Source organism: Aquila chrysaetos, chromosome 7 (assembly GCF_900496995.4).
Source record: "Aquila chrysaetos chrysaetos chromosome 7, bAquChr1.4, whole genome shotgun sequence".
Taxonomy (NCBI): Eukaryota; Metazoa; Chordata; class Aves; order Accipitriformes; family Accipitridae; genus Aquila; species Aquila chrysaetos.
Window position 1 is genome coordinate 44,618,972 of NC_044010.1, and position 22,305 is coordinate 44,641,276.

The 22,305-nt window shown below is 36.7% G+C and overlaps 1 protein-coding gene across 2 annotated transcripts in view; it reads right to left on the bottom strand.

The window, feature by feature from the left end:
• The window catches only part of POLA1 (DNA polymerase alpha 1, catalytic subunit), a 204,317-nt gene that overhangs the window by 120,017 nt on the left and 61,995 nt on the right, over nucleotides 1–22,305 (bottom strand). For both annotated transcript variants that reach the window (XM_030020516.2, XM_030020515.2), the window contains exons 27-32: nucleotides 10,668–10,700; nucleotides 9,017–9,109; nucleotides 5,571–5,776; nucleotides 4,150–4,282; nucleotides 2,423–2,554; nucleotides 190–364 (exon numbers count right to left, since the gene is read on the bottom strand). In XM_030020516.2, coding sequence (XP_029876376.1) covers nucleotides 190–364; nucleotides 2,423–2,554; nucleotides 4,150–4,282; nucleotides 5,571–5,776; nucleotides 9,017–9,109; nucleotides 10,668–10,700 — 772 coding nt within the window. The remainder of the gene's footprint in view (nucleotides 1–189; nucleotides 365–2,422; nucleotides 2,555–4,149; nucleotides 4,283–5,570; nucleotides 5,777–9,016; nucleotides 9,110–10,667; nucleotides 10,701–22,305) is intronic.

Sequence of the window (22,305 nt, forward strand, 5' to 3'; positions counted from 1 at the left end):
AAAAATGGTATTCTGCAAAAGTCATAGAAATACACTTACAATCAAAGCTGCTTTCTATAGACTATGTAACGCAAGCTATTGTTCATTGTAAAAAGACTGATTTTGGGAAGCATTTCTGTTAAGAAACATACAATAAAACTCACTTTGTCTCTTGTAATTCTTTAAATAAACTGAATTTAGAATACTTACCTAACCACGTTGCAATAAGAACAGAATCAATTCCCTCTATGGGCTCACATATTCTAGCAACTACTGGATGTATTTGCTGTGACAAGTAGTAGTGAGTATCAACAGTAAGATTGTCTTGCTTTTGCAACTGTTCTGGAGCATATGCTCGCTGGCTGGCACTGAGATCTGATCCATCCTGAGACAGGAGACACATACAAAACAAAGTGTGAAAAAAGTAAAATCCACATTCAGTCTATGCAAAGGATTATGCTTCAAATATTATGCATTATTTTTTCACAAAATTGTTACACAATCACTCTCTTTTGGTTGATTTATTATGCATCCAATACAAATCCAGCAGTAGTAAAAAAAAAAAAAATGCATTGCTGATGCTGGCATCAACTAGCAAGTTCAAGAATGTAAATCCAGCTTGTATTATTGCAGCCTACACGTGCAAATCAGTAAGAGTAGACAGAGTAAACAGTCCCATCTGTCAATTCTGAAATGCACAATGAAAACACATTGTAACCATCAGCCCAGTTAAAAATACGCAGAGGGCATGCATTTTGGATTCACTTTGTACTAAACTAGCATTATCATTTTGCACAACAAGCAAATTCTAAGTCGTGGATATCAAAACTATATCTGTTTTGCTAGGAAATTTAGATTTCTCAATTCTATAAAGAAACAAATAGAATGCATGGTCAGAGAATGGACCATCGTTCATTGGCATGCAAATAAATGGCAGAGGCAATAGTATCAATTTGAAAGAGCAAATTCTGAAATATTCGGAAAAACTGAAAGAAACACATGGTGACATCTCAAGCCAACAGAGAAACACCACTCAGAGGTTAGAGTATACATTACATTCTTCTCCAACTTGAAAGAGGAAGATAAGAAGAAAATAATTCCATTTAGGAAGACAATAATTAAATTGAAAACAGTATTCATGGCGGAATTAAGTATCAACTCTAAAATGATGTTACTCTTCTGGAAAACGTAACTCATTCAAGTCTGTAGAATTGTATTTCCAGTCCACAACTACACTAGGAAATTTTATTTTCTCATGTGTGTCAAAAATCTTAGAGCAGAACTTAAAAGCAGTATTTTAGCAAGCATTCAGTATTAGAAGTAAACCTTAATGGGGATGGGGGGGGGGGGGAGTACCACAGCTTATTTTTTGCTAAGTACAGTCTCTTTTTTGCCTTTTTTTACAGCAAAATAAAACTAATGCATGAACACAACACCTTCATTTTTCAGTTAAGACGAGCTACTGACTTCAGTAGGGTCAGCAACCATGGACTGAAAACCCATCACTAATAAAGACAGACTGCAAGCCATTGGTCCCTCCTACTCCTTTCAGACAACTTAGTATTCAGAACAAAATTAATTTAGGACTATTCAGCTCATCCAGCTGCTTTGCAAAAATAATTACAATGCAATTCCTTCAGCTCCCTTCTTTCAACAAGTACATTCTTCTCTTGTATTGTGCCATTGCTCAGCCGTACCCATGGCCCAGCTCTCATAAGTTTTGGCAGCTTCGTCACGCCAGGCTAAGAATTCTCAGTTAAATAAAATACAGTATCTTTCAGTTTGTAACGATGAAGGAGCTGAAATAGTGGTCCACTGTAGAAGTCACATTGCCAAGTCCATCAGTTTGGCATAAGAGATCCCTTGGTCCATCTAATCCAACCAACACCTTTTTTTTTTTAATAGCAAATCCAAAGTGGACTATATATTTGTGAGATAACGACAAACATTTATAGGATAAACATCTGAAAACAGAAAGTTTCTCAAATTCCCCAGTCTATCCAACAGAGGTAGTGCCAGATCCAATGACTATGAATTGAAAAGACACAGGTTGAGACTGGAAATAACAATGACACTATTTAACCACCACCACCAATTAGCTAGCTTTCCAAGAATGACAGGCTCTTCACCACCAGAATTTTCTTCTCCTTAAAACGAAGATTGGATATTTTCCTTAAAAATAAGTTCTAGTTCCAAACAGAAATTAATTCAGGGAAATTTCATCAGCCACTATATGAAAATAGTCAGATGAGCTGAGCTGATCACAATGGTTCTTTCTGGCTCTATAACACTGAATTTAGTACAGTAAACTGACTATTTTAAACTATAACATAATCTCACTACAAAGAAATGTCAAAACATTTTTTCCAGGAGTTCAATTGGTTTTCTTTGCCATCTCTCAAAACAATACCTAGTATTTAGCTATATATAAAGACATTTTTACCTGACAAATGATGTATGACACTGTGTCTCCTGCCTTCACCCTTCGGCCTCCTTGAGAGTTTATCCACATGGCAACATGCACATGTGGCAAGCTTTTTCTGTCAGGATAATCCTGTGGATCTTTTGTCAATGCCTGAGAGATCAAAGGAGGAAACAGAAACATAACTATGAGAAAAGTATTTTACTTCCCTCATGGACAACTCAGAACTTTCAAAGACAAGATTACATAGTAGCTATCCTCATCCATCTACTATTCACAAGTACATTTGCAAGACAAAAAAGATGAAAAAATTGTAATAAAGGTATGTTCCAGACATTAAGGTCTAGGTACCTGTCCTTCATACTTTAAAAATTTTATTATTAATAAAATGAGAGGATGTTTCTACAATTACTGTCTGAAAAATGCATTACATTAAAAGCACAACAGTTCAAAACAGTTACAGAGATAATGCAATTGTTTTAAAATTAAACTACATTGAAGATGAAAACATTACGCAAAATACAAAAATACAGCCAGAGATTACCCTCTTACCCCTGCACCAGGTCAGGTCATAAAGTAAATTTGAATATCAAGTGGTTAAGTGTATTTAACACTGTAGCAAGAGGATACAACTGGATTTAAATATTTCCACGTATCTCATACTACTGAGATTCCACAATGTGTTTTTCCTTTACATAAAATAAAATGCTACATTTAAATATTTACCGTCATCCCAATTCTTAGAAACAACTTATACATTTGACTTAATAGTGAAATACATTATTTATTTTTTCCCAAAGTAGTAAAACAGAGGAACATTCAGCATTTAAAGTGAAAATTATTCCATGTATATCTTCTACTGGGATACTAAGTACTGTTAGATTATTTGCATCAGAACACTCTTTTTTTTTTTCAAGTCAACCATAAAAATCACTGATTTCTCCAAGACTCATATGACAACCTGAACACACTTCTTAACTGATTGATTAACACAGTCTTACAGAGCAGAGAGATGTCTGGCTGGCAAAAGAAAGAGACTTTGGATAGAGCAAATTTGGGAAATCTCTTCTATTAGAAGCATGAGAGGACCACATAATATCCAACTCATTAGTAAAACACCCCCCTAGCAAGGGCAGGGCGGGGGAGCTTTTGAAGTTAAAACTACAGGTTTCATTGAGGATTCATAAAAATAAACCAAAACCACAATGCTGTTTGCTAAAACTCCCGTAGATAAAGCAGAGTATTCTACTTCTTGCTGCAGGAAAGTCTTGAATGAGATCTCAAAATGACTATTAGCCTTCTTCTATACAGCTTTGAAGAGAAATAAACTAACAACAGTATGCTTTTATATGGGTTTTCTAGAAAACAGAATGTTTGATTTTTTTCCATTGCATTCTTCAGTTTATGTATTTTAAACCTAAAATAGAAAATAACAGCTTAGGAGAAAACTTATCCTGAAAGCATGAGCTATCATGTCATTCTCAAAGTGCAGAATCAGCAGGGAAGACAGCAGGATGGGACAAGACACAAAGTTGTTATTCTGAGGAAGCAAGACTAGCCTCCAGCCCCACAAGGTATTTTTTCTCATATTGTAGGATCTTTGCAGTATGTTCCATGCTATTCAGTATCTAATAAAACTCTTGATATTTCACAGCACTATAAGGATTAAAGAGATTTTTATCAGCAGTCAATATATTCAGGAACAGTAAAGTTTTTCCAAGACAGAAAAGAGCTGAGATGTCATTTACCTTGTTTATTTCAAACTGATTTACTGGGATCTTGCCATTGATCACATTTTCTCCAATTTCTATGAGCCGCCTTTGAATATTTTCCACGATTATGTCTCGGGGCTGATCAGAAAGAATCTGACCAATTATATAGCTGTAAAAACAGTCCAGAATTGAAGAAAAGCTTAAGACAGGCAAAGCAAAACCATTACAATAAACACAATCCTCTCTTCCCCTGGGTTACCTCTAGAAATTAAGGAGCCTAAGGATGAAGTCTCATGCAAAATTTATAGAAATTTGCCAGGATATTTCATGTTGCGTTTTATTTATTTACTTATTGTACTAAAAGCAAATTATTTTAAATAGTTCTAATGTTAAACAGTGATTTGGAATTGTTGAGTGCAACTGGTTTCTATTTTCTGCTCCCATTTCATTTTGCCGTTTATTATTCCATAGCAGGTATCTTAAGATGGGGGAGAAGAGAACATATCAAGTAAGCAAAGTCTTGCCTATTTCTGTAAAATGTGGTTGGAAGATCTGCCAGCTGCAGAAGAGTTAGTCACTAAAGAACACTCTCAAACATTTGTATAGCTTTAATTACTAATACATTCCTAACTTGGAAAAATTTGCTTCTATTATGATGCATCTTTTCTTAGAAAATGCAAGTCTTAAGAACAGTAAGCAAGTGTGTGGTGTATTTTTACAGATGTAGAAAAGTATTCATTTTTTGATACACTTGGGCCCCAATTTATTGAAGTTAAGTTTTCAAGAGGCAGTACGCAATACAAGTTGAGTCAGCCTCCAGATGACCACCTCTCCACCCACTCCAATTTTCTTTCTACAGTGCTAAATGTATTATCTCTATTGAATTTAAGTACGAAAATGCCCTGTGCAATGACAACTAATAAATCATTGATCCAGCATCCATCATAATGAAGTATCAGAAGAGTCATTTGAAAAATGGAAGAGAAACAGTCTTGGGGGAAGGGATCACCTCCTCAGGCTGCACCCAGTGCACTTCCAGCTTTATTAGAGGATGCTGAAAGAGCTGACCACCAGCCTCTTCAACCGTCTTTGAAAAAAAAATCTGACCTAAAACCTATGACTCCAAACACTGATAGCACCTACCATTTCCACAAGCTTTCAGCTGTGGTTTATTAAACTGCATATACAACATTGCAACAACTCCAATGCATAGCTTCCACAGAAGATACAAAAACAGACAGTAAAATTAGAGACATTTGGACTGGCACAAGTATAATCTGTTACCAATGCCAAAATGTAACATTTACTATCTCCTAAAAAAATCAGCTAAGATGCTCTAACAGCAATGTTAGTTACCAGCCTGCACTGTTCAGGAAACAGCCACGTGATATCAAATGTTTATGAAGCATATACTGTTTAATATAAAGCAAAGAGGACAATGGGAAAAAGAAACTCACTTTCCAGTCTCTTTTGCAAGATCACACCAGTCTCTCCGGACTATATCCAATCCTTTCAGTTCTTGTTTAGTTACATATTTCCCATCTCCTGTTGGTTCCACAATCAGAGCAGCATATTTCTTCTTCTTTAACAGTAGCAAGGACTTAAAGACTCCATCAATATCAATTTCCAACAATTTATAGAGCTTGTTCACTTCACTTTTGATCTGTGAATGCACCAACATTAAAACCAAATGCAACACCCTCAAATTTAACTTCCATCTAGAATTGTATCATTCTTAAGTTTTAAAACAAGTAACACTACACACTGTGTGTTTGCATTCACATTTTAAAGACTCATTAGATATCATTAAGCATGAAATTAAGTACATAGTAGTAACTATGAGCTACTATTAAAATTAAGGTTTACCCATTGGCTTCTTCAGGATTTACAGCTTGGTATACCTAACTCCCTAATAAAACTGGGCAGAGAAGCATGGGACTGAATGTGACCTTGCAGATAACTTGACTCCAGCCCATTTTACTAGGGCAGCTACTCCATCTAGCCTCTCACATAAATTAAGCGAACAAGGGATTTCAGAGTAGGGATCCACTTACTAGGAAAAGATAAGAGACTGTCATTTAGAACATGGAAATTGCTTTATATAAAGGTGCCTTGCAAAGGCGCTTTTTTTTTTTCTCACCCCTCCAACCAGGGAGGGGAGGGAGAGCTATGACTGCAGACGAGAGCTCTGTGTCTGTTCAGGAAAAACACGCACAAATGGGCAAGTGTTTATTTATACCCTTCCCCACAATATGCCTACTTTTTCTATAGCCTGATTTCTTTGAGAGGAAAAGGTGCCATTTTTCTACACACAGGCTATGTCTTATCCACATACAAAAGCTTGAAATTGCACTTGATATGTTGTCTTAATATAGTACAAAGTATCAAGTGGCTCCACATCTCTTACCTCTATTCTAAGAGGATAGAAGTGCAACAGCTCAAAACAGCATGTACCTTTAACAAAGAACTTCAGTTCCAGTACACATTCGCCCACCTACTGGCTCAACTAAAAGTTTCCCACTCACATTTTTCTTTCTTCATACATTTTTACTTTACTTTCTTCAACAGAATATCTGCATATCACTCCTCAGACATCCTGTTCTGTCTTCACATGTTCTACTCTTCATTTTCTTTCCTCTACAACTTTCATTCCCTCTTGATTTTCAGTATCTCCCTATCCACTCTTACTCCTCTATTATTTCCAGTTCTCTCGTCAGAGACCACCAACTATGAAATATCCTTTTCTCATGCCTCACTGAAGTTTTATATAAATTAAAGTTCTTTTGCCACCTAACACATACCCTCACTAAGACAGGAACAGTACTTCCAGTATAAAATCTCATTGGTTTTCTACCTAGCTTTGGGCCCACATTACCAGTTTTAACCAAAACTTTCCTTACAAATTTTCCACATATATGTATTATGTATATGTATACATAATACATATATGTGTGTATTTAATTTTTCTCAGTTAGATCTCCCTTTTTCCTATTACAGTAACTATCATCACTTTTAATAATCTGGGGCTATCCTTAGTAGTGTTTTATATCCCTTGTATTTTTATAAGTTATGAAGGACATCATGAGGCAAAATTGTTTTGTCAAAAGGTTCATATTTTGCTTGTTAAAGCAGAACAGTCAAACAATTCCTCTCAACATTTTTCTGCTATTTTTTTTCCAAGTCTTCTAGATTTTTTTTTTTTTTTTTACATCATACTAATGAAGTGCTTAAAAACCAGCAACAGTGCAGTATTGAATGTACTGGCAAGTCTGATTCACAAGGATGCACAGAAAATGAGAAACGTATGAAATTCTGCTGAGTAATGACTAAAAGGGGCATGGATATAAATAATGGGGGTTAAGGGCAGGGGTAAACACAAGCAGAAACCTGTGAGACAAGGCATTAGATGGGAAAATTCAGAAAGAAGATGAAAGAATTTTCTCTAATAAAAAACCAAAATTAATGTCTTGGAGGAATGCTTCATTGCTGAAGACAACCTACAAATTCACACTTTGCATCAGAACAGAGGTACATACGCTAACTGCTCTCACAGTTACTGTTTGCATTAAACCTGTGTGCCTTCCATACAGTCTACATCAAAACAAAAGTATAATGAATGCAATGTAAATATCCATCATCTCTGAAAATGATATTTTGGGAAAGAAATTAATATGCAATAGAACAGTGACATTTCTTAAGAGTGTTCCTCATCAGCGGATACAATTCTCTATCCTGATAATTTTTTATATGAATTACGCACACACCCCCATTCTCTCAGTAAACCTGAATCAAAATCAGAAGTATTTAACCTATGATGATGATCCCGTCAGACTTTATAAAAATTATCATCATTTAACTGCTCCTCTGTAACATTTACCCAGCAAATGGGAGTACAGGGACAAAAACCAAACCAGAATGAAACCACACACACACACGGCTAGAGTAAGATTAAACTTTCTTATACCCTACTATATATACACTTGAAACTAAATATAGTCTTGTTGGTGGCAAACAAAAAAGAGATTGCTTTCTTCCATGCCATCAGCCCTCCTGCTACTTGGTTATGACATCAAGATATTATTCCTTTTTCCATGCTCCTGAGATGCACCTACTTCTGAAAGTACCAACCTAGCATGAAAGCAGAAGCATTCTAAAAAAACCCCAGAATCACTCTTGCCTTAAAATTACATGACTTTTGTTTAATACTATACTGAAAAAAACCTCCAAATTTTCTTTGGCTTTTTTAGAGCTTCCATAGCTTTCATTTTCATCACAATTTCTTCCAAAACCAACTTCTCTTACATCTTTTCTTTAAAATGTTCTGAAACATTTCTCGCTTCTCTTCCACAATTTCGGAGAGCTGCAAAATTTCCACATCATCAATTGCCAACTGCTAATCAAACAGACCTCTTCCATATCTAGTATACCTTGGAAATTAATATTTGAATTTGCCACTGGAAATCTGATGGCAGATAGACCGTAACACACACTACGTAACTAAACAAAACTAAACTGATAGACATCTCTCATGTCAAAACAAAAATCATTAACATCAAAATTGTGTTCACATTGTAATTTTAACTAATGTGGAGGAATTGTACCTTACATTTTGACTTACCACATATTCAGACAGCATCCTGGTAACTTAGGATTGGTAAAAAAAGCTCATCATACAATGAAATGTTTCATTTAATTTAATCACTTTAGAAAACGCACAGAGTAGCTACGTCTGAAGACTGGGCACTCTGAACTTTTACTACTCCATAGCTTCCATACATCGTCAAATTCTTTCCTGTGGCCTATTCTCTGCTTATGCCATAGAGTCCTCTCTTAATACCATCTGCTCCACTCAGTGTTACAACACAGACATGCAGGAAAGCTCTAAAAAGAAAAAATTCCTTACCTTGTTCCCGAGCTTGAAGACCTCATCCAAATTGGTGCTATTAGTATTTATCATAATGGAATCTGTGTCTCCATAAATCACTTCAAGGTTCATCTAAATGAAACAAATTGCTTTGAAAAACAAAACAGAACCACTCCGTCTTTTTAAAGTCCCACCTCATTTTCAAGATTCAAAAATATAATTATCTGTATATTATCCCTTAAATACTAAAGAGCAGAAAAATGTAAAGTAAGTTTTTACTGAGAAGCCTGTACATTTCATTAAGACGTACATGAATTTAAAGAGAATGATGAAACTTAAATCACTGATATGTTTAAAAAAAAAAAATCACTGTTCGGTTGTGTACCTAATATAAGTGGTTAGAATTTTACTAAATGAATGCTAGAAAAATAAGTCAGTGAACAAGTCTAATCTTGAGAAACAGCAGGAACTCTAATCAGAAATAATTTTGGACTGCTAGGACACAAGAAGATCACTTAGACTCAAAGACTGCCGGACAAATTCAGACTATTCAGATGAGGCATTTAGCCAATGTGCTTGAAAGATAATACCACAGTCAGGTATCCTATCCCATTTGTAACCATCACAATATTACTGCAAAAAAGTCATTCTGGACTTAAAACCCAACCCAAAAACTTAGATACTCTATTTCAAACAAATCTAGTGAAAATATTGGCTAGTCGATACCATAACTGACAATACCACAGTACTGTCACAGATTAGGCTGCTCTTCTTACACTTTTTCAGATTATGCAGGTGGCTTCATATTTCCATTTTCCCACTCCCATCTTTTTTTTTTTCTACTGTAATCTAATTAACTGTGTTAGTCCTCCCTGGGGCAGCAGATCTTTCAGGGAACAAGGCACTCCTTTTGCATAAGGATCTAGCTACTATCACCCACAAGTTTTGTATCCCCACGTTGAACTACTGAACAATTACACCTGGAGATGAACACAAACACCTACTTAATTCCTTCTCTCTGACTGACACTCTGCCCTTTGTATCATCTCTCATTCTGATCCTTGTAATAATTCAAATGCCCTACTTGGAAAAGATTGTGTTCAAACACCAGCCAGACTGCCATAATACTCTGGGATAATGGAGGAAACTCTAGACAAACCGAGGCACATAAAAAAGCCTGAGGTGCATATGAAAGGCATAGCAAGGAAAAAGTGTCACCACAAAAATGGGCAGATGCATCCAATTACATAAAATTAATTTGAAAAAATGAAAACCTGATGTTTTCAGTGGTGGAAAATCAATGCAGCTGTAAAAACTGCAGCATGGCTATGTCCATGTTAAACTCCATATAGTCAAAAAACCACCCTGTGACAGAGTTTAAAGGATGCCAAAAAATAAACCATAACAAAACACTAGAACACATGGTGTAACAGGTCTATGAGTAAACTCTAATTAGCACTGTTGCTAATTTCCTTGAAACAGTCGCACATAGGCTTCAAGCAGGGGCCTGATCATGTCTGTGGTAGGAAAAGAAAAAAAGCTGTAATCCATTAGGAAGGATTACATTTGTAAACCAGGCATCCTAAGAAGTGATTTCAGGTCTGTTTGGGTTACAGTTCTCCTAGAATAAAAAAATTTCACCAGGTGTGCTCTTTAAGGGTTGTTGTTTAATGAAAATGCTCAGCATTACCTTTTGCACCATCTCCTTGGTATGCATCAAAATCTGAAATAAAAAAAAATAATCAAAGATTAGTGTATGATATAATTACAAGCTAACACATGCAAACATATCCATTAGGTTGCTAACTCCAAATGCTCTCACCTTTCAAAACAAAGCAAACCACCTCTCTCCTGGCAACACACAGTCACCTCAATACTCTTATTACATGAGTAAATTCTCATCTGACCTTGTATTAATGCTATTATTAACTCCCCTAAAACAAGATTAAAACAAATCTCAAAATTGCATGTGCACACACACATTCTACCTTAGGAAAAAAAGAACATTGAATCAAATGCTCAAATAAAACCTTATCAGGAAGTGCCAGAATTAAGCCTCTTTCAGTAATATAGGTCAGTTGTCTCCTCCATATCCATCATCTTATCTCTTGATGTCATTGAGTTTTTTCCCCCAAAAGGTCCTGTCTTACTCAGTACAGCCTGGATGCTGCTCACTTAACAAGAACCTAGTCAAAAGGTTGATTACCCTTAGAGTGATCTCAAAATGGGTCATCAAAAACCAAACTCCTTAGGGAAACCAGAACTGGGACAAGGAGCTGGGACAGAGGTAGGATAAAGATGTTGACTCAATGAGCAAATCCGTGTGTAACGAGGTTTGTTCCTCAGCCAAGAGCTCATCCCAAGTTCCCTGAATGCTCTGAATAGCAATTCTCTGAACCTTAGAAATAGCTATAGAGACCTCACATGAGTAGGCTCCTGCTTCTGTCTCTAATACTGGTCAGCATAGGGGAGAGGGGTGGAAGAGCATACCATCTGAAGACACAGATACAGCTGTAGCGCAGAAAAGACAAAGTAAAACTAGCTTGATGAACAAAATGTGTAGCTGCTCCAGCAGGAAGGGCTTGGTGAAGTTTGCACAGCTGCAAAAAAACCAACATCTGGTCCATTCCTTCAGTCACCTGGCCATGTTTCCACCGTATTCCCCATTTCCTTTCTCATCAGCATCCTGGTGCTCTGGCACACAGCTCCGGATTTCACCTGGTTAGTCCCGGTTCCCTGGTTTCAGTCCTTTCCATCCCCACTCAGCGTAAACCTCTGTTCTTTTTCAGCTAGTCTTGCTACTTGTACATATTTATACTTTAAATTTTCTTAAAGAGGATTACTTTGAACCCCTTGTTACATTGATGATAGATCAGAGTCTGTTAGGTGAACCCGAACAATTTGGTACTCTAGCTTTAAAGATAGTCAGGCAACACACTATTTTAACAGGTTATATTAAATTCAGTAACCTAGTCTAAGTTTTATTATTTTTCATACATTAAATTGCAATACTCCTTGGCCATATTTGCCAAAAAGGCCGAATTATGACTTGTAGTCAAGAAGTCTGTGACAGGGAGCCTAGCAGTAGAAATTAGCAGGATGAGGAAAGAAAAAGGACAAACAGGGAACAGCTGGCCATGCTTAGTGGGAATACAACCATCTTCAGGGAAATCTCATTACGTTCGTAAGGCCAAGGAGCCTAAAATGAATGCAAGAGTCTTGACTATCATGATATTGACTATTGCTATTACAGCAAGCAATTCTGAAACAAAGGTGAAACGTCCACCTCTACATAACAGTACACCAACAGGACGACAACGCTGTCATTCCTTCAACATTAATGGCAAGTTTCTTTAGTATTTCTGAACCTTTAAACAACCCCAGTGATGAATACCAAAGTATGATGCTCCACTATGCTTTTTCAGTTTGTTTTAAATTATGCACCACAGAATTATGCACTGAAAGCTATATTCCGCTGGCATTCTTAGTTTTGCAATGCTTGACTTTGCAAACTTAATGTTCTGTTTCAGCATAGTTTCTGTTCAGAGACACTTCCTAGCCACTTTCATCTTCGAAGAAAAATCACTGCACCCAAGGATGGACTCAAGTACAAAGACATGAGCTAAGCAAACATAATATACCGCTCCCTTCAAGGCCCTTAAGGAAAGGTTAGGTTCCAGACCACAATGTAACTGTGACACAGCTGACTCACAATGAACGTCCTTATCAGGGTTATTCCCCAAGCACATACGGATACCTATGGATTTACACTCTCTGGGTCAAGTTCAAAACGTCCAGTTGGTTTAAAGACCATCCACTGATGCTGTAAACTAGGTACTTGGACAATGTGATGACTGAACTCTGCTGATGTCCCAAGCCGCAAAAAGCTCGGCTGGCCTCAATCTTCTATGTAGACAAAGAACAGGAAGATGGTCAGTCTTAACTGTAGATTCACTCTAGGCTGTATGTGCTCAGATGCACCCAATTCCATTTTAATCAGAACCTTAAAAAAGATATTCCACTCGTATTCATCTCCTAGCGAGTGATTCAGATAGCACCGCCCCACCACCTTTCCATGGAGTTTTGAAATTATTCTAAAGACACATATCACTGGTACATGACATCAAGTTTCATATACAGTAATCAGAGTTCTAGCTTATTCACCACCCCACCCCCCCTTTCTCTCACTTAATTAGCTAACTCCTACAGAGAAAGGTTATACCTTTCCCTTAGTACTCCAAAAGCAAACAGGAGTCCCCGAAACAAAATTTTAAAATTGGACAGAGAAATTAAGAGTTTACATGTAAAAGAAAAGAAGGCCTACCGTTTATTCCCTTGATAATCTCTGGCATTTTCTACTTCATTCTCTGAAATAATGCTTTCTATTAATAGTTAAAAAGATAACTTTTTTTTTTAAATAGGATTACCCCCCACTAAAAAAACTGTTTGGCTGTGCAAAGACCATTTCTCAATTGTCTCCAAGGACAGCAGTGGATGTAAGTAGTAACAAGACAGTCACAGACAAGTTAGCTTCATCAAGTGACTGGCATATGCTAGTGCTACCCATTCTGACAGGAGATCACTTGTAAGTGCCAACAGCTACAAAACAGAAGGTTATAAAGGCTTGCTAAATTCATTAATAAGGCAGTCGGTAGTTATCTGATTTCACAGCAACACCTGCATATTTATCTTCTCATTACCAATTGGATGATGGAATTTTTTTCAAGCACATTTCAAAAATCTGCCAACTTCAAGTGTAGAAAAAAAAATAAACTTTGTAGTTAATTTTTCCCTTAACAAAGTACAGCTGTTGAGAATAATTGTTCAAGATCTTACCCTGTAATGTCAACTGCAGCAGAACAAAGAGTATTTAATTAGCAAATCTATCCAGTAATTCAACACCTATTATATAAAATGCCTTCGTGATTTTATTCAGGATAATTTGCTAAGAGGGTTATTACTGACATTCAGATGAAATTTAAAATTCCTACGCAAGTCGAGTCATAATAGCAGTAATGATCCCCCCAATCAGGAGATACTGTGTCACACAAGGTTCTTTTGCAATGCAGCAGCCGATTTCCTGACTTCTTAATTCCTGGGCTCAGCTCAGTGAGAGCCCTTCATGCCAATATTTCAGTCAGCCATACATCCTTAATGGGACTCTATTAAAATACCTAGAATAAAAATGACTTTTTTTTTTTTTTTTTTTTTGTTAAAAAGAATGACAGCACTGCTATCATATCAATCATTAGCAGTTTCTCAGAAATGCACAGAAAAGGAAGGGAGGTTTATAGTGAGGCTGGGAAGACAGAAGAAAGAAGGAAGAGAATAGGAAAATTGTTACTCGGTAGTTTCCTTTTGCAAATAATATTGCGCTGCTCATGAGAGCTGGATTGTGTCCTACTGCAGGCAGTCCAAGTAGGAAGAATTAATTGCCTGGCAACCCATCTGTACAGCCGTGCCCCCTCCCCCCAGCAAACATATACTTCTAAAAACCTGTGAACTTCTCAGCACAGTGAACATCTGTGAAATTCTATTTTAACTTTTTTCTTGCAAAAGCAAGACTAGAAACACATTCTTTCACCCATGAACTGCAAGTCAATATAAACTGAAAGATTGTAATTGCAGACAAGCAATCAAACTGCAAAATTCCCTGTCCTACTTCTACTCCAACTCACTAATTACTTAATTAAATGAGGACGTGATTTAAGAAAGGGAATGATTAAAAATAAATAAATGTACAAAGAACAGCTTTACTATTATCCATTACATCAAGTATTTTGAAAGATTCCTTATTTAAAAACCACTAAAGAGTACCTTCCAATGAGAGGATGCTTATGTGAAAACAAGCTAACGTACCCGAGTTAAAAAACAATGGGACAGGGCACAAAACTAACACGCTGATGCAAAGATTTCTCCTGAAGACACACAAATTTTCTGTCGATTCCTGGGGCCGCAGATGTGAAGGAACCGAAAGGGATACGTAAGACCAGACTGAAGACTGATCGCAATGATTACAAAAATATTGCGCCAAAGATGCATACCAAAAAAAAAAAAAATTGAAAAAAAAAAAAATCACTTATGCATTCACGTTGCACAAAGAGAAAAACTAACACTCTTAAGGCCTTGGCAAAAAAATGTATTTTTGAAGACTACCTGTAGTTATCTAGTGTAGACCTGATATTTTTTTCCACCTCAGCTGTCTACTTCTGCAATTATATAGTACGAAAATAATTCTGTCATCAGCTTTAGAAATTCGTATTAGCTAGTCCTTCCCATGACACTGAACAAATGGGCAGGAAGAACTGTGTTCCAGTATGTAACACCAGTCACTAATCTATGTAGGAAGTATTTCTGAACCCATGTATTTTTGCAACCTATTCGTTAGCTTTGCTCGTATTTTGTGATAAGTAGCCTCTATCACTGATGAACCATGGCCACAGGATGCTGCAAAAAGATTTTATTAAGGAGGATTTTCAAAAAAGGTTTCTATCGCTGGACAAAAAGGCACATATGCCACAAGCAAAAGTGAAAGAAAGATGGAAGCCTTGTTAGCCACAAGGAATGAAGCACCACTATATAGCCTTTTCATTAGACAATGGACTTAGTTTAGAAAAGTTTGAGTGACCAGATTCAACTAGTTAATAAATAAGTTTGTTTCAAAGAGTATTTGCTGTACTTAGACAATGCATTCAAAGTTACATTTCCCAAAAATCTACACTTTAGGAAATGTTAACAGCATCAGAAACACACCCCATGCTGCCAAAATTTTCCCTTCCAGGTTGGTGTTTTTTTTTTTTTTTTTCCATAAACACTGAAATTAACTGTCCATACTCCACCCAACAAAGTTGACAGACGTTAATACAACTTTGATAGAGGCTGCGTATAAAACCAGTCTTGGATGGTGCACCAAAACCAAAGGGAGAATGGTTCCAAGGGCTGAAGCAGTGTACACAAAATCCAGTAACACATGTTTACATGCCAACAAAAGGTTGGATCTTCTGCCTCATGAACAACAGACAACACAAAAAAGGCAGCAATAGAAACATGCTGAACACAACCAAAATCCTGTGTACCTTTGTCACATTTTGACAAGGAATGCAAAGATGACAGTAAAACACTGAAGATGATGATGTGAATCAAATTACAACTTGAAGACAATGTTCCCTTAGTGCCAGAAACAATTATACCTTTAAAATTCTACAGTACGTCTATTTCAAGTATTTGTGGTTTCACTGAAGAGAATAGGAAAACCAGAATTAACTCCTTACCAAGTTGTACAATTATTGGTTATTCTGCACAATATATTACAAACCATGCTATACTAAAGCAACTTTTGCCTATTTTGGAAAGGATTATTTTCGTACTAGGATGAAAGAAAAAACAATGAAATAGTCCTGCAGCTTTGGACAAAAGTTAAAAAAAAAACCCAAAAAACCCAAAAAACAAACCACAAACAAAAAACAACACCCAAAAACTTCTGTGTGGAAATTAATTTAAAATCTTGGAAATGGAGAAACTGAGTGCCCAACAATGAAGTTGAACACTTGGGTGCATATAAGGTAACCGACCCAGTTCTGACCTCACTTCGTGATCCCAGAAGCAGTAAGAATACAAAGTCCGGGTGAATAACTAGCTGTGAAAGATGTCTGTACAGCATGGGCATCTCCTAACCCTCCACAGTCAGTAATGCTCCTTCCAGACAAACCAAACAGCAGAACCAGTGGCAGTTCCTAGAGAAGCACCAGGGCTCACAGCCCACCCACAGGATTATTTTCTTTCTGACCAACTCATTCAAAACTGAAAGCCTAAAACAAATGAAGGAGCAGGGAAATTTTTTCCCTGTTTTACTCCATAAAAAAATAAGATCTGCAACACCTAAAAACCCTTGAAGAACATGGTACTCAAACCAATTTCAGCTTATTAACTCTTAGGAATATTTTTTTATTTAAATCCATTAAATAATTCTATACTTGATGAACATTTTGTACTTAAATATAAGACGCAAAGGTAGCTTTATACTTAATAGGAAAACCTTTTGTGCATTTCAAGTACACTGCAACTACATCAAAAGCTAACCATATCACAAACCATAAGTAAAACCACTTCTAATAAGCAAGAATATGACAAGCATCATTTACTATTTCCTAATAAAATCAAAACATGTGCTAAGTTGTTCAGTATTTCAATGAATACAGACAAATATATCCTACATAGAGAAAAGAGCAGCATTTGTTTCAGTGAAATGAACAAACATTTAGACAGGAAAGCTTTATTTTGCTTTGTTTCCCAAATTGAACTGGTTTAACACATTCAGCAATAGAGACTAAGTCTTTCACTAGAAAAAATAAAATGACAAGAACAGTAAATAATTAAAACTAATTACTTATAAACCAAGGCTTCCTGTTTGGCAAGACAAGTTAGAATCTAGTCAAGGTTTACACCAGAGCATAGAGATTTTCCTCCGAATAACAGCAAAATCTATTCGCAAGTAGGGAAGAATAACCATACCATCCTCCACATCAGGTTTAAGTGGAACTATATTTTTAGAAATTATCTTTCAAATATATAAGTGTGTGTCTCAATCTTGAGGTGATAGGAATGTAAGTACTGTCTCATCTCCCAGATAAGTTACCCTCATAGACATATAACTACAAGTCCTAGAGAAATCAGGGAGTAGGTCTCAGAATCAACAGTGAAGACAGATTTTCAAAAAGATCAAGTATTTCTGTAAACCAGAAAAAGAAATAAAGCTAATACTCTAAAGACTGAAATATTTTTTTAAGCAGTGGATAAACTCAGTGCACTATCCAAGATGATGACAAATTCCTTGAGAATCAAATCTCCCCCCCCCCCCTTTTTTTAGTAAAAAATCAGTAACCAGGACTTTCAAGTCTATAAGGCCCTGCTCCCTTATCTTCCAACTGTTAAAGAAAATTTCATTACAAAAAGAAAGGTGTATTGTAAGAAAGGCCCTTTAAGGCAAGAAGGGAACGTAGAGTTGGCAGGAAGTGAACCTGGATTACTCTTCTAAGGTTCTCCTGGTCAGCATCTCTTAAATAATAACCACAACTTGTATGCTTGGAGAAAAGGGAAGGGCTGGGGGAAGACAAGCAAGTGCTAAGGAGAAAAACAGATGCAGAAAACACTTCCTACCTGCTAAGTATTCTTAAAAGAAAAAGGACTGCTACTGGAAAAACACAGCCTTTTTCTTGAAGAACCATAGGCATTTTGCAATAGGTACACTGAACAGGGCAAGGCAACCTCTGTCTAGGTACACGTATATTCACTGAAAGTGATCCTGAAATTTTATAGGAGATGAGAGGACATGCTAGTCTTGGTAATGAATAGATTGTGTATGAAAGTTGCATCCATCAAAAAAATCTTTGTAAGTGGTTTGAACTGCTTTAAAAGTAAACTGTTCTTTCATCTTGACTAAGTGGTTTTCTATCAAAGCAACATCTATTCAAATTCAGAAAAGTACTTTAGCCTTTAATTACCCTCCAAAGAAAGTTCTCTTACCTAATTTCTTAAATGTCACGCAAGATTTTCATAAAGCATGTAATTTTGTTTCATTAAATTAGATATATTTAGACAACATGACAGTTGTTTTTATGAAGTTAAACAATACTCATTCATAGTCCATGGTTGCACAGCTGGTGTCAGCAGCAGGGTTTTGGTTTTTATGTTCATGGACCTCCTTTTGAGGACCAAGAATTGCTTGGACAAGGCAGGATCCATCTCACTACATGGGGCAGAACCACCTGTGCCAACAGGCTGCCCAGCCTGGTAAGGAGAGCTTTAAACCAGGACACCCCAAGTGTCTCAGTGCCACCTTTAATGTCATCTCCCTACTCTGAAGAAAAGGATCATTCTGAAAGCCTCCAAAATAATCTGCTCCAGATCTGATACATTGTTAAGCCTCTCTGATTAAGGAAGAAGAAGTTCCTATACATTCAGCTTCCTAACTATACTGGGATGTTCAGGTTTCCACCGAGCTACTCAAATGCAAAAGTTGAGAGATCAGGTGTATACAAATGCCTAAAGGGTTCACAACTGTACTTAAAAAAAACAAAGCATGTGGTGAAAGCAAGTCCTTTTAGGATTGCCCAAACAGGGGGGAAAAAAAAAAAAAAAAAAAAAAGAGAATCTGCTATAAGATGGATCTTGCTGCATCAAAGAGACGTAACGGAGTAAGTTTTTCATCATGCAGGAGCGTATACACAAAGTGCTGGAAACCAGGAACACTGTTGCTGCAAGTAGAGAAACCTTAGTCTTTGACGTTGTGCCACCTTTCCTGGTTACAATGGATAACTGAACGAAATTCAACAAAGACTATTCCAATTCCAAAGAACAATGAAACCTGAATGAAATAAGCACTTGTACCAAATGAAGATTTTTACCAAGGTTCTTATGCAGGACTAAATAACTACCAGTGCTCAAGTCTCAGAAACTCACAACCACATTTGGTACTGATCAAAGTAGCGTAAAAGTAGGAGGAGGGCAGGTACCATCTCCAGTATGTCCAAACACCAGCCACTGTATTGATGTGGCTCCTACACAGTCTCTTCAGAGTAGCCCCGGTGGCAGCTCCTAACTGCCTTCCTAGGTGGTATCAGGGAAAGAAAACAGTTTCAACTCTACATAGGACACTTAACCTTTCCTGCTTCAGGCAAGACCTAGTGATAGCTCCAAGGATGTGAAAAGATGACAAGGAACATGCATGGTTAATAGCATGAAGTCTCAGTCAGATTTCCTATTTGTTCAGTGTGACCACTATACAGCACTTGATGAAGCAGACTTGGATGCAGATGGAAAGAGCTCCTGAGGGATTGTCAGAGTCAGACACAGTCTTTTTAGAGTATCTCTTCAAAATGAGCTTCCTGAATTCTCTAGATATGTCTGACAAAAAAATTAAGATGGAGCTCCTCAGGACATAAAAGACCCCCAAAAAACAAAGCAAGCACTTACAAAGCATGTCAGAAATAAAATCTACTGGCCTACCAGATGATTGTAAGATGTATGGCTAATTTCTGCCATACTTAGATCTCAATGTAGAAATAGAAATACATTTATAAAAAAAAAGCTCATTTAAGGTTTTTAGCTATTTTTAAACTAACTACAAAAGAAAATTACTAGTTAACAATCTTAAATTGCTTGTTAAATAGGGCTTGCAACTCTAAGTCAGGAATAGGAACTGTAGGGTAGGTTGGGGCAACTTCACCTTCCAGACTTTACATATAAGGACATAGAGGAAAAAAGAGCCCATGCCAATGGAAACTACTGCCTATCCACAGACATCCACAATAACATACGTATTACAGACATTTAAAGGAGCTAAGGATGGAACCATATTTGATGTCATGGACCTCCCATAGAAACAGAAACACGCTCCATGACACAATTTTGTGAGTACTCCAACTGAGAAAAGCTGAGCTTCATGCAAAAGCAAATTCCTGAAAGGGACCACCTTATTATCAGCCTTTAAGATTTCAGCAGTTAATCGTCAATTGGTCAATTACCTGAAATTGCAGTCTAGGGCTTTTTTAATACCATTTGTAGCCTGTCTCATAACCAAGGACACTTGCACTGTTTTTAAAAACACAACAAAGTTAGAGGCTTATCAAAGCATGCAATTTAATTTTTCAGGACTATGAACTCATGCAAAGAAATGACAGTTTCAGAAGTTACTTTTATGCATTAGTCTGTCGTTAAGCACTCCATGTACAGCCCACCCATTTCAGTATTTAGAGTTTTGAAATTAATAGCAGTATGGCTTCATTACTAATGAAGCCAAGTTGTTAAGTTGTCATTGTATAATACCACAGGATATGGATTTGTTTGTTAATTGTAAAGAATATGGAAATATGAAGACTAGGAAAACAAACAAATGTATTTAACCTTTCAACGTGACCCTCTAGGAGTCCAATCCAAATACTGACTTTTAGTCACATATCGGATTAAAGTAGTGGAGTTTTGCCACTCACTCAATCCACATAATTCACCTAAAATGATATTGCTCAACAGGAATATATTTCTATTCTAATGATGGAAAAACCTTAATTATAAATGCAACTAAAGCATGCTACCTCCATAAATCCATTACTGCAAGAGAGGCATGCTGATTATTTTTTAAATCCTTAATTTGTCATTTAGACCTACTGTTATCTCATTTGTAAAGAATTCAAAACACATTTGCACAAAACTAGATTTCTAAAACATTAACAATGTTTATAAATCTCTCACTTATTTCCCTACAATTTGACAGGATTGATTTCATGCTACATACTTTAACTCAATCAATCTTTGACTTTGGAAATTTTCATTTAAATTCTTCATCCCACAAATTCTGTTAAAGAAAGAACATCACAACCTAAAGGTTTTGTTTAATCTAAAAACATAGCTAACAAGCTTTCCCACTTCTTATTACAGGAGTTTGAATCATTAATAAAAAACCTCAGCTTTCACTCATATGCCAAGGAAGCCTTCTTTCAAAGCTCTCTCTTGCTCTTACTTTTCAGTTTAAATAGAAGGCACCAGCACTAATTTACATTATTGTCACACCAGTCATTCAATATTCTCATTAGAATTATACCTGAAATGAGACCTGCAGGGCCCTGAGAGAAGTTTTAGTGCCAATATAATAATCCAACCACAAGCACTGGTCGACAGTGGCTTGATTTCATCCACTGCTATTACAGATACAAATGTTGCTAAGCTTCTCTTTAATGCCTTTAGATTACTACAGGTGTCTAAAATAAACAAAGAAACCAACCAACCCCCAACACAGAAGGAAAGATAGGGATACATTTTAAGAATAGAAATCCCCATAGGAATTTTCGGATATTGTAAGACTTGGTTTGAACTAAAAAAAAATATAAACAAAACCACAGAATTACAGACAGGTTGAGGTCAGAAGGGACCTCTGGAAGTCATCTGGTCCAACCCCCCATCTCAAGCAGGACCACCTAGAGCCGGTTGCCCAGGACCATGTCCAGACACCTTTGAGTATCTCCAAGGACGGAGACTGCACAACCTCCCTGGGCAACCTGTGCCAGGGCTCGGTCTCCCTCACAGTAAAAACATACTTGATGTTCAGACAGAGCCTCCTGAGTTTCAGTACACAAACAAACAAATCTATCAGTCTTACCATTAAAATGACACAAACACCATGAAAAAAGCCCATACACATTCCCTTTAGAGAGCAGAAGAATAACAAGTGCCCAACCTCAAGAATACTGATATTTTTACTTATTAAAAAAACACATTAAATCTGCCGGGTAAAAAAACCCACACCTGCCCACCAACCTCTGGGACACTTAAGAGAT